At 49.6% G+C, this 13,418-nt stretch overlaps 1 protein-coding gene across 4 annotated transcripts in view; it reads left to right on the forward strand.

Moving 5' to 3' along the window:
• FBXO25 (F-box protein 25) overlaps positions 1–12,978 on the forward strand; it is a 32,314-nt gene extending 19,336 nt beyond the window's left edge. For 3 of the 4 annotated variants that reach the window (XM_073576450.1, XM_073576452.1, XM_073576453.1), the window contains exons 9-11: positions 2,102–2,245; positions 3,244–3,270; positions 10,473–12,978. In XM_073576450.1, coding sequence (XP_073432551.1) covers positions 2,102–2,245; positions 3,244–3,270; positions 10,473–10,562 — 261 coding nt within the window. In that variant the 3' untranslated portion in view covers positions 10,563–12,978. The remainder of the gene's footprint in view (positions 1–2,101; positions 2,246–3,243; positions 3,271–10,472) is intronic. The other variant, XM_073576454.1, reaches the window with a different exon arrangement.
• Positions 12,979–13,418: the final 440 nt, after the last annotated feature.

Raw genomic sequence — 13,418 nt, forward strand, 5'->3', positions numbered from 1 at the left:
GGAGAATCACAATGTCAGGTCAGTTTTTTAGCTTTTAGTAAATATGGTGTAAAAAAAAAAAAAACTCCAAAAAAACATTTGTGGAATTGCACTTTTTTTCTGCAGTTTCACCGCACTTTTCACCAAATTTTTTTCCAGTTTTCCTCCAAACTATAAGGAAACTATTAGCACCGTTGATAATACCTCTATGATCCCATAAGAGGAGCACAAGGAGAAAGTTCAGGTTGCAGTAGTCTCACCTTAGTTTCTTTAGGTCCTGTAAAATAAAGAGGGGTCTATATTAATTTTTCTAAACCCCTTTTTTTTTTTTTTTTTTTTTGTGAAAATCCATTTTTAAATACCATACTATTAAATTCCATGGGAAGGTGGACCCTCCTTTTTTTGGCCCAAAGTGAAGAGCAGTTACATAGATCGTCCCCATTCTGAATGTCCTGTCTTTATCTTCATTAATCAGCCAACCCAATGAGGCGTGGTCACGGTGTAATGCCTTTTTTCACCTTCGGAGGCAGTGCAGGGAAATGGGACACTTGCAGCCCAGCTTCCCTTGACCACTAGGTAACCAGCAAGGACATTCTGTGATCAGTTTATGGTCAAGGGATCTTTTTAACACTGTCTGAAGCAGAGACACTGACGTTATTAGATAGGATGTAAACAACCCTTCGTGGCGGCTGTTAAGGGCCTGTCACACTAAGCAATATCGCTAACAATATCGATATAACTGGTGACGTTATAGCGATATTGCTAGCGATATCGCTGTGTGTGATACTTACCTACGACCCGCTCCCCCGCTGGTTATTGCTTATTGCGTGAGAACTTCCAGGACTGTTTCTCGTCAGCTTCCTGTGGAGCGACGAGCATGGAGCTGGGCGGGAGGACGTCAGGATCGCCTCGTCTGACAGGTAAGTAGCGACCGCCGACTGCTACTATGTCGCTGGTGAGATCTGCCTGTGTGGCAGCTCACTAGCCACCACTTAGCGATCCTGACCGCGTCATATCGCTGGTCGGGATCGCTGGTGCATCGCTAAGTGTGACAATACCTTTTACACAGCCAGTCATTTATTTGCTATATTAGGAGATTACGGACGTTCTCCACCAACCTTTGGTTCATAAGCAATCAAGGTTGTGTTAAGGGCCCGTTACACACAGCGATCTCGCTGGTGAGATCGCTGATTTTGTGACACATCAGCGATCTCTCCAGCGAGATCACTGTGTGACATCCAGCAGCGATCGGCCCCCCCGCGGGGTATCGCTGATCGTGCTGGATCGTCCTGGCCTGTTTTTTCATCGCTGGTCTCCCGCTGGCCAGCGCGCATCGCTGCGTGTGGCAGCGGGAGCCAGCGATGAGCGACGCTGCACGCTGGTTACCAATGTAAACATCGGGTTTCTAAGGGCCGCGGGGCCCTTAGAGACCCGATGTTTACCCTAGATACCAGCGTGCACTGCAGGCAGGGCGGGAGGTGGAGGCAGAGTGGCACAGACAGACCGGCGTAGCTCTGCTATCTGCTACTCCAGTCTGTCAGACTGGAGTATCTGTCAGACTGGAGTAGCAGATAGCAGAGCTACGCCGGTCTGTCTGTGCCACTCTGCCTCCACCTCCCGCCCTGCCTGCAGTGCACGCTGGTATCTAGGGTAAACATCGGGTTTCTAAGGGCCCCGCGGTCCTTAGAAACCTGATGTTTACGTTGGTAAACAGTGTGCTCGCTGGTCCTGATCGCTGGAGGGGCTGTCTATATGACAGCTCACCAGCGATCAGCTAACAATGTCCCAGCAATCCCATCCACGTCAGGTCGTTGGTGGGATCGCTGGGACATCGTTATGTGTAACGGTACCCTTACACATGATCTCGTCTCATTAGTTATCTGTCTACAGAATACCTGGCCTTTCTATGCCCATTTATGTTCAGCAAGTCTTAATTACATGTTCACACTGCAAACCAAGGTTACCTTGTCCTCGCAGTCGCGTAACTTCTTGCGTAACCATCGTTTCACCCAAAACATAATGACAATTCTGTACGTTTTGTAGTTTTTCTTGTTGCACCGACCATTTTGTCTATGGCTTTATTAACATTTTTTTTGCATTGCTGTTATCCCTTCTCTTGTAGTTTTGTAAAGATTTGATCTTTACAGAAAATGGTCATATTGACTGGAAACTAATGTTCTTCACACTGGAGAAATACTACCCAAAAAGGGAACAGTACGGGGATACGCTGCACTTCTGCCGGCACTGCAGCATCCTGTTTTGGAAGGTAAATGTTCTTATAGGAGATATTCAGCACCCCCATTGCTGGGGGGCTTTGGCCGTGGAAAAGGGTAAAGATATCTTTGTTCTTCTGTAAACTTGAAATATGGAATGTGTTCTCCCCCCCCCCCCCCCCATACAGATAGATGGCCAGGGCCCATCAGCATCAGATACCCTACCCTTCTCCCATCTTGTACCCCAGTGATTGATGGGCACATAACATAGGGTAGAATATTTGTGTAATATGTTTGGGACATAAGATGAAAAACATTGTATGTGTGTATAAAATAATATTGCATGAGATTTCTCCTCCCCCCCCCCCCCCCAAAAAAAAAAAAAAAAAGGCAGTGAGTGGTAGAGGGTAGTGCCACGTAAGACTTGTAGTGCCCTGGTACATCCTCTGTGGACATAGTTCAGATTACCATTCTCATCCGACAGATCCTACTAACTTACAGTGGGATCATCAGGGTGTGAAAGGTGCACTGAACTGCTCTGCTACGTCAAGGATGCACCTAAATGCCTGCACTGATATGTATAATTTTTTTTTTTTTTTTTGTCCTTGGACTGAGTCTAAGAAAAAAAATCGCACTCGGCCATGCAAGTCAATGGGTCTGTCAAAAAAAAATTGGACTGTGCTCGGATAAAATCCGAGTGCTGTCTGATTTCAATGGACTAGAGAAAATGGAGAAATGGGAAAAAAATATATATCTTCTACACATCCAAGAAAATCTGATTGCGCTTTTGACCGCCATAATCAGCATGAGAGGAAACTTGGTGGTGTGACCCCGGCTTGCTCTGGAGATTTTATCAGGCACACTGCTGTAGTAGAGTGGTGATGCCGCCTATGTGCAGTAGCCCCCAACGTATATATTTATTCCTTTCATTACATGTCCTATTACTCTGTTTTATATAGTAAATGTTTTGTAATACTCAAAAATCTGTTGGCCTGACATAGATCTGCTGGTTCTTATTAGTCTGCTTCTTTTCTTCATTCCTCTTGTAAAGGACTATCAACTCGCTCTATTATTTAAGGTATTTTCTGCATGTTTTATACATATAATGTTCCCTGTGAGAATACTTGTACTGGACTGTGTGTCCTGAGTCCCATCCACTTATCTCTGATCCTTGTCCAGTCATTTCATGGCTTCCATAATGCCTGTGTTATTAGCCCTATTTCCATGTGCCCATGGTTGTCTCAGAGTGGACATTTCTGTGTGGCATGTGTGGACCCCGCTCCCCTCTGGCGTGTGTGTGTGGACCCCGCTCCCCTCTGGCGTGTGTGTGTGTGTGTGGACCCCGCTCCCCTCTGGCGTGTGTGTGTGTGTGGACCCCGCTCCCCTCTGGCGTGTGTGTGTGTGTGTGTGGACCCCGCTCCCCTCTGGCGTGTGTGTGTGTGTGGACCCCGCTCCCCTCTGGCGTGTGTGTGTGTGTGTGGACCCCGCTCCCCTCTGGCGTGTGTGTGTGTGTGGACCCCGCTCCCCTCTGGCGTGTGTGTGTGTGTGTGGACCCCGCTCCCCTCTGGCGTGTGTGTGGACCCCGCTCCCCTCTGGCGTGTGTGTGTGGGTGGACCCCGCTCCCCTCTGGCGTGTGTGTGTGGGTGGACCCCGCTCCCCTCTGGCGTGTGTGTGTGGGTGGACCCCGCTCCCCTCTGGCGTGTGTGTGTGGGTGGACCCCGCTCCCCTCTGGCGTGTGTGTGTGTGGGTGGACCCCGCTCCCCTCTGGCGTGTGTGTGTGTGGGTGGACCCCGCTCCCCTCTGGCGTGTGTGTGTGTGTGTGTGTGTGGACCCCGCTCCCCTCTGGCGTGTGTGTGTGGACCCCGCTCCCCTCTGGCGTGTGTGTGTGTGGACCCCGCTCCCCTCTGGCGTGTGTGTGTGTGGACCCCGCTCCCCTCTGGCGTGTGTGTGTGTGTGTGTGTGTGTGTGTGGACCCCGCTCCCCTCTGGCGTGTGTGTGTGGACCCCGCTCCCCTCTGGCGTGTGTGTGTGTGGACCCCGCTCCCCTCTGGCGTGTGTGTGTGTGTGTGTGTGTGTGTGGACCCCGCTCCCCTCTGGTGTGTGTGTGTGTGTGTGTGGACCCCGCTCCCCTCTGGTGTGTGTGTGTGTGTGTGGACCCCGCTCCCCTCTGGCGTGTGTGTGTGTGTGTGTGTGTGTGTGTGTGTGTGTGTGTGTGGACCCCGCTCCCCTCTGGCGTGTGTGTGTGTGTGTGTGTGTGTGTGTGTGTGTGTGTGTGTGTGTGGACCCCGCTCCCCTCTGGTGTGTGTGTGTGTGGACCCCGCTCCCCTCTGGCGTGCGTGTGTGTGTGTGGACCCCGCTCCCCTCTGGCGTGTGTGTGTGTGTGTGTGTGTGTGGACCCCGCTCCCCTCTGGCGTGTGTGTGTGTGTGGACCCCGCTCCCCTCTGGCGTGTGTGTGTGGGTGGACCCCGCTCCCCTCTGGCGTGTGTGGACCCCGCTCCCCTCTGGCGTGTGTGTGTGGACCCCGCTCCCCTCTGGCGTGTGTGTGTGGACCCCGCTCCCCTCTGGCGTGTGTGTGTGGACCCCGCTCCCCTCTGGCGTGTGTGTGTGGACCCCGCTCCCCTCTGGCGTGTGTGTGTGGACCCCGCTCCCCTCTGGCGTGTGTGTGTGTGGACCCCGCTCCCCTCTGGCGTGTGTGTGTGTGGACCCCGCTCCCCTCTGGCGTGTGTGTGTGTGGACCCCGCTCCCCTCTGGCGTGTGTGTGTGTGGACCCCGCTCCCCTCTGGCGTGTGTGTGTGTGGACCCCGCTCCCCTCTGGCGTGTGTGTGTGTGTGTGGACCCCGCTCCCCTCTGGCGTGTGTGTGTGTGTGTGGACCCCGCTCCCCTCTGGCGTGTGTGTGTGTGTGTGGACCCCGCTCCCCTCTGGCGTGTGTGTGTGTGTGTGGACCCCGCTCCCCTCTGGCGTGTGTGTGTGTGTGTGGACCCCGCTCCCCTCTGGCGTGTGTGTGTGTGTGGACCCCGCTCCCCTCTGGCGTGTGTGTGTGTGGACCCCGCTCCCCTCTGGCGTGTGTGTGTGTGTGGACCCCGCTCCCCTCTGGCGTGTGTGTGTGTGTGGACCCCGCTCCCCTCTGGCGTGTGTGTGTGTGTGTGGACCCCGCTCCCCTCTGGCGTGTGTGTGTGTGTGGACCCCGCTCCCCTCTGGCGTGTGTGTGTGTGTGGACCCCGCTCCCCTCTGGCGTGTGTGTGTGTGTGGACCCCGCTCCCCTCTGGCGTGTGTGTGTGTGGACCCCGCTCCCCTCTGGCGTGTGTGTGTGTGGACCCCGCTCCCCTCTGGCGTGTGTGTGTGTGGACCCCGCTCCCCTCTGGCGTGTGTGTGTGTGGACCCCGCTCCCCTCTGGCGTGTGTGTGTGTGGACCCCGCTCCCCTCTGGCGTGTGTGTGTGTGGACCCCGCTCCCCTCTGGCGTGTGTGTGTGTGGACCCCGCTCCCCTCTGGCGTGTGTGTGTGTGGACCCCGCTCCCCTCTGGCGTGTGTGTGTGTGGACCCCGCTCCCCTCTGGCGTGTGTGTGTGTGGACCCCGCTCCCCTCTGGCGTGTGTGTGTGTGGACCCCGCTCCCCTCTGGCGTGTGTGTGTGTGGACCCCGCTCCCCTCTGGCGTGTGTGTGTGTGGACCCCGCTCCCCTCTGGCGTGTGTGTGTGTGGACCCCGCTCCCCTCTGGCGTGTGTGTGTGGACCCCGCTCCCCTCTGGCGTGTGTGTGTGTGGACCCCGCTCCCCTCTGGCGTGTGTGTGTGTGGACCCCGCTCCCCTCTGGCGTGTGTGTGTGGACCCCGCTCCCCTCTGGCGTGTGTGTGTGGACCCCGCTCCCCTCTGGCGTGTGTGTGTGGACCCCGCTCCCCTCTGGCGTGTGTGTGGACCCCGCTCCCCTCTGGCGTGTGTGTGGACCCCGCTCCCCTCTGGCGTGTGTGTGGACCCCGCTCCCCTCTGGCGTGTGTGGACCCCGCTCCCCTCTGGCGTGTGTGGACCCCGCTCCCCTCTGGCGTGTGTGGACCCCGCTCCCCTCTGGCGTGTGTGGACCCCGCTCCCCTCTGGCGTGTGTGGACCCCGCTCCCCTCTGGTGTGTGTGGGCGTGTGTGTGTGTGTGTGTGGACCCTGCTCCCCTCTGGCGCGTGTGTGTGTGTGTGTGTGTGTGTGTGTGTGTGGACCCTGCTCCCCTCTGGCGTGTGTGTGTGTGTGTGGACCCTGCTCCCCTCTGGCGCGTGTGTGTGTGGACCCTGCTCCCCTCTGGCGCGCGCGCGTGTGTGTGTGTGGACCCTGCTCCCCTCTGGCGCGCGCGCGTGTGTGTGTGTGTGGACCCTGCTCCCCTCTGGCGTGTGTGTGTGTGTGTGTGTGTGTGTGTGTGTGGACCCCGCTCCCCTCTGGCGCGTGTGTGCAGACCCCACCCCCTCTGGCATATACCCCTCATGGGGTCATTATAATCTTTTATAAATGATTATGCATGCACTAACCATTACCCCACACAGCTGATGTTATTTCATGGAATTTTTTAATATGACTTCTGAAAATGATTTCTGTTAACCCCTTAACGACTGCTGATACCCTTAACTGCCACTGTTAAAAGGCGTATTTATTCCCCAGCGCCGCTTTTTAACGGCACAGAGAAATAGGGGTATAGCGCCCCCCCCAGTGTATGAAAATTTCCAGGGGCAACAGACCCTGGAGAACATGATCGGGGACAAATTTTATTATTTTCACTGAATAGAGATGATCGCCAAAAACAAAAGTCAAATTTTAAAATTCATTTCACTCTCCTCTGATAAGTTAGATTCTATCAGAGAAGAGAGAAATGGGGTCCCCCCAGGACCACCCCGATACCAGTGCCATCCCCTGGTCTCCTGCTCTGTCCTCCGGCCCTCCGTGTCATCTTCCTGGAAAAAAATGGCAGACTCATGCGCAGTGCGCCCGACGGGGATCTGCCAGCTGGTACCCGGCAACAATAGGAGATTTTTCCTATTGGTTCCTTTTGATCACTGTGATGGGGTCTATCACCGTGATAAAAAATAGTAAATCAAATCCCCCCTTTTGTCACCCCCTTAGTTAGATTAAAAAAATATATATATTTTATAATTTTTTATTTTTTACATTCTTTGCAATTGGGGTTATTGCAAAAGTAAAAAGACCCCCAAACATTTGGGGCAGGGACTCGGGGATGTCACCAGAGCACCCGCAATATTTAGTGCATGCCCAACCACCCTGGTGCACACTCAAGCAGCGTGCACTTGCGCTCAACACTAATGACGACATATTCAGTATGACAACGTAATGGTATCAAATTCTGTGTCATACCGGTGGGTTCAAGATACTCACTATACCTCTGGGGGTGTGGCTTCCAAAAATGGGGTCACTTGTGGGGGGTTTCCACTGGCAAATCAGGTGCTCTCCAAACGCGACGTGGCGTCCGATCTCCATTCCAGCTAATTTTGCGTTCAAAAAGTCAAACTGTGTTTCCTCCTTTCTGAGCCCTGCCGTGCGCCCAAACAGTAGATTTCCCCCACATATGGGGTATCTGCATACTAGGGAGAAATTACACAAAAATGTTTGGGGTCCATTTTCTGCTGTTCCCCTGGTGAAAATGAAAAAGTTTGGGTTTCAAGTAAACTTTTTGTGAAAAAAAAGTGAAATGTTCATTTTTTTTTTTTTTTTTTTTTTTTTTTTTCCTCCTTCCACATTGCTTCAGTTCTCGTGAACCACCTAAATCGTGTCACTTTTGGGTATTTTCTGTCACTTCAAATATGATGTGGTCCCTAAAAATGGCTTTGTAAATTTTGTTGGAAAAATGAGACCTCTCTGGTCAAGCCTTTCTAACTTCCTAACAAAAAAAAAAAATTTGTCTCCAACATTGTGCTGATGTCAAGTAGATGTGGGAAATGTTATTTTTTAACTATTTTGTGTAACATATTTTTTCTGCCCTTAAATCTGCGAGTTAGGTTTGAAAATTGCAAAATTTTCAACATCTTTGCCAAATCTGAGTTTTTGTTTTTTTTTTGTTTTTTTTCATAAATAAACGCAAATCATATTGAAGAAATGTTACCACTATCGTGACGTACAATGTGTCACGAGAAAACAGTCAGTCACCAGAGTTATTACCTTTATAAAGTGACTGGTCAGAGTTGTAAAATTTGGCCTGGTCACTAAAGGGTTTAAATCCTACATAAAACTTGCAGTAAACATTATTGGGGATCTATAAATGGGGCTCCACACAATGTTTACTCTCCGCTACCCCGCCGGTCAGCTGCATTGTTTACCAGGCACAGTGCCATACGACCAGTAGTGGCCATGCCTGGTATTACAGCTCGGTCATGTTCACTATAGCTGTAGTAAACTGTTATACCAGGTATAGTCTCTACTAAATAGACGGAGCTGTGGCAGGAGAAGTAAGCTGATCGGCAAGCCAATCTTCAAAATTGCTGTCCTCTCTATAAAATAGGCTACCAGTGTAAAAACTGGCACATTTCTATGATAGTATGAGAAACCAAGCTGAACTTGCAGGGTTTCCCTATGGGTGCAGTCAGACTGCTGTATCCTCACGCGAGGATCCACCTCCCTGGGACTGGCCGGCAGCTCTCCTGACCTGATTGTGAAAGCATGTATTTGTATGCCGCTCTGGCCAGGAGAGCAGACTGCCAGTCCGAGGAATGTGATCATCGCGAGTAATATGACCGTCTGACTGCACCCTATGATGGAGCCACAGAAACGGTCTGTTAGGGGGGACTACAATGTTATGTATATCAGACGGAAGTCTATCCCGATGCAGCCAGACACATTATCATTGGGAGAAAGAGGAGCATGGTGGGCGCCGCTCATCCTGCCCAGACATTGAGATTTCAACTTCCCCATCCTTCTCTCCGTCAACATAATTTGTCGGAGAAGTCAAGAGGCCCCATGTACCATCTCGGGTAGTCAAGAGGCCCCATGTACCATCTCGGGAAGTCAAGAGGCCCCATGTACCATCTTGGGTATGGTCATCCATTCCTTCCGGCTTTCATCTAATGTGTATGGGGGGGCTTCTGCCTCATCACTGCTCTGGATGTGACCCCCAGAGCCTCTGTCTTCCCCCTGTGTCTGCCCCTCTCACACAGCCTGCAGGTAAGAGGGGCAGATGGTACAGAGTAACACATGGCAGCAGGATTTAACTACTTACAGGGTGTGTTTGTAGTCTGTTGCCATGGAGACACACACATCTGCATGGGAACTTTGCACACACAAATATGATTTGCAAAGTTGCTTTATTTTCCCATGCACTGAACCAAGATTGCAAAAGAGAAATTAAAAAGTTTTTGCATCAGTAGAAGCGTTTACAAATTCATCCATCCATCCAATGATAGGTTGTTGGGTGGTCTCCATGCCTTTATAGTAAATGTTCACATAGGTCGGAAATTCTGTACAGATATGAAATCCTAATCTATCGTCTTAAGTCGGTTATTAGCCACAGAATGGGAGAATAGTGATCTAAGGGACGGAAGAAATAAAAAATCCCGCTCTAGATCTCAATGGAGATTGTTGCCCGGAGTCCTGTGGAGGCTGCAGCAGCCGTTTATCATCAGGCTAAAGTCGGGAGAGCCCACTTCTTCTCTTTTTTTTTTTTTTTTGCAAGGCTGTAGTGGTGCTATTAATGTAAGACCCCAGCTCCTTGTCTTATACTCGCCTTCCGGTATCTCCACCATGCATCGCCATCAGTTCCTCGTAGTTAGTGACCTGCCGGCTTCTCCGGTGTTTGATGGACCTCGCCGAAGGGATTACCACTTAATGTAAGTCTGTTAGAGCCCCGTGCTGGCCTCCTTATGCCTCTCATAGACTTGCATTGAGATTGTGTGACTTAGCTTCTGACTTCCAGCCAGCGTACAAAGATGGTTCCGTGGGACTGGAGCGTCACCAACTAAAGGTGAAGACACTAAAGGGCGAGTATAATGGCAGGGGACTTAAACTTAAAGCACTACTCCAGCCCTGAAAAAAGAGTTGGGGTCTGACCACTGGAGCCCACAGTCTGGAATCTGAGAACCAGGCGCTGCAGCCCCATATTTAATAGAGCCGAGATGTGTATGCTCGACTTCTGCTCCATTAATTGTCTATGGGACTGTCAAATAGTGGGGCGCTGTACTCTGCTTCCTTTAGTGGAGACACGTGCCATTACGCCTCAGTTATGTGACTGCACTATTACAAATTAACCATGATACTTTGAGTTTCAGGTGACCTCTGCCAATCTAACTCCTGTGTTTGTCTTGCCAGGACTCGGGACACCCCTGCACGGCCAACGATCCGCAGAGCTGCCTCACGCCTGTCTCCCCGCAGCACTTTATCGACCTCTTCAGATTCTGAGGGCACCAGCCACGTTCATGTCATGACGGAAACTTTCTATGTTTTTAATCAGGCAAATGTTAAGTTGTTTTAAGCATTTAGGAAAAAAATGTAAATGTAATATGGAACAAATGGGAAAGGCCAAATGTTTTATATGGTTATTTGTTTTATTTTCTGTACAGTTGGATTGGTCCACACTAATGAATTTAATGAACTTTTCCCTCAAAAAGTACAAAATTCCTAGGGACCCCGCAAAGTCTATCTGTCAAGTTCTTTTTGGCCAATACTGCAGAGCTGATTGGCATCCAATATACCTGATCTTACAGCGGCCATCATCACTGTCAGGTTATTTGTACCATTCTGCATACACATGTATATAACCAGGCAATAGAGCAAAAAGACTTGCAAGATACTGGTTGGGTGGTCAGATCTGTAGATCATCGCTGCTGGACCAGAGCCCTGCGCATCTCATACCTGCTGTCATCGCCAGAGCCTCTTCTGACGGCATGTGTCTCACCGCACCATTGACTGTTCCTGGCCTGCCAATAAGTATCAGCGATGCCTGCCGGTAGGAGGATGCTGGAAGGACTTTGGTCTGGAAGTCATGGATTACTGATGGGGCTGCTGGGTCAGGGCACTGTGATTCTTCTCTACTCGGCAGTAGTGATGAGCGAGCGTGCTCGGATGAGGCGTTATCATGCTTGTGTGCTAACAAGTATCTTTGGCGTGCTCGGACACTATGTCTGTTCAACAGCTGCAACACATGCAGGGATTGTCTGACAAACATGCAATCCCTGCATGTGTTGCGACTGTCAAATGGCCGCAAGACATGCAGCTGCAGGGACACGAACATAGTGTTCGAGCATGCCGAAGACACTATTACCACACAAGCATGCTCGGATAAGGTGTTGTCTGGGCAGCAATACTCTGCTGCATTTCCATAAACTCCACAGTGCAAATCTCCACTGTGGAAGCTGCTTAATGGTAAAGCACTTGACATCAAGGGTGGGTTTACATGAGCAAGCATCGAGGGGTTTCCAAAAACCTATGTAAAACCACTACCCCTGAAAATACTTTTTTTTTTTTTTTTTTTTATTTTAGGGCAAATCCCTTGTTAATTAGTGATAAGGACTAGGACCAAGTATGTAAAAAACATCCGAGACCTAATACGTTATTTTTGCACTTTCAGGAGGACTTTGAAACTGGTCCTTTATTTCTTATTGATGTTTTGTGTTTTTTTCCAATTGATTTATAACTTGATTTATTTCATTTATATTAGTTTAAAAACATAGTCTGTCTGTAAGATGTGAGGCCATTACTGATTCACGCTGTCGGCTACGGGCATCTCTTCTTATAAATACATGCACCTGCTGCTTAAAAAAGAAAAGCCCCCTATTCCTCCCCAGCTAAGGGGTCTGAGCACAGCAATGTCAGGCACTATCTTCGTCTTATATGGGTCCTTTTGAGCCGCTTTTGTCATTTTGGATTTGTGCCGGAATCCGCCTGAAAGTCATGGTGCATTGCCTTATGGGAATGCGTGATCATGGTACAATGATATTGGACCAGTCAATGGGTCACATGTTACTACCATCCGGTGCACTGATGTGGTAGGCTCAGGCATTATTGGAAGTGACCATTATTATGACCAAAAACTTTTCTTCTTAAGACATATGTTATGTTTATTGATATGAGTTGAAGAGGTATTCCCATCTCCAAGATCCTACCCCAATATGTAGTAGATGTGTTAATATTAATAGCAAATACCTTCAATTAGAAATGTAGTATAGTTCTTCTGATTCACTATGTCGCCTATCCCATATGCAGGGCATTGCAATAGCTTAGGTTTCCATAGTTACGACCACTAACAACGAACTGTCACTATGTGAGTGGTCGTAACCATGGAGTAAGCGTCTTAGCGAATTAGAAGAACTATACTGCATTTCTAATTGACGATATTTGTTATTATTACACCTACTACATATTGGGAGAGGAACTTGGAGATGGGAATACCCCTTTTTCCCTTTTTTTTTTTTTTTTTTTTTCCTTCTTCCCATAAACTAGTTTTGTAACATTAAAGAAAAAAAAAAAAGCAGACTGTGTCACTGTAGTCGCCGTTAAAATGTGACCGACATGCTAAAACCAACGTTGTTGGGTTTTGGTTTTTTTTTTTCCATTCTTTGTGGGAAGGCCCACTTTTATTTTATTACTACAGTGAGATTATAATTACATTTCTTAAATTAGCGAAATATTTGGTATAAGCGTGAGCTGTGTTTACTTGGCGGTTCTAGAAATGTGTTCACGAAGGGACCAGATCTAAATCTATAACGTGATGCAGGGTAATATTGGTAGTGTCTCGTAGTTTAATGTGTGATTTAGGAATGTAAACCGTACATGTAATGATTCCGGAAAGTAATAAAGCTTCCTAATTATGTGTCAAGATGTTTATCTTTGTTTTTATTGTGGTCGCAGGTAATACAATATGCTTTGAATCAACTAAAGGGCCTGTCACACTAAGCAATATCGCTATAACGTCACTGGTTTTGTGACGTAGCAGCGATATTGCTAGCGATATCGCTATCTATAATAATAAATGCCCTAACCAGCTTCCGGTTGTAACAACTTCCGTCCAGTTGTAACTGGTGACGTCACCACACACACACACACACACACACACACACACACACACACACACACACACACACACACACACACACACACACACACACACACACACACACACACGTTAAGAAGAAGACGTCTGGATCCTGGATCGCGGCGGCGGAGGAAGATGTCGGGGCAGCGACAATGACGGTGTGAGTATGAGAAACTGAGTGAGAGAAAGGAACGTATGTGTAGTGAAAGAGTGAGTGGAAGTGA

The sequence above is a fragment of the Dendrobates tinctorius genome, unplaced genomic scaffold (assembly GCF_039654945.1).
Source record: "Dendrobates tinctorius isolate UK_male_01 unplaced genomic scaffold, ASM3965494v1 ptg000049l, whole genome shotgun sequence".
Taxonomy (NCBI): Eukaryota; Metazoa; Chordata; class Amphibia; order Anura; family Dendrobatidae; genus Dendrobates; species Dendrobates tinctorius.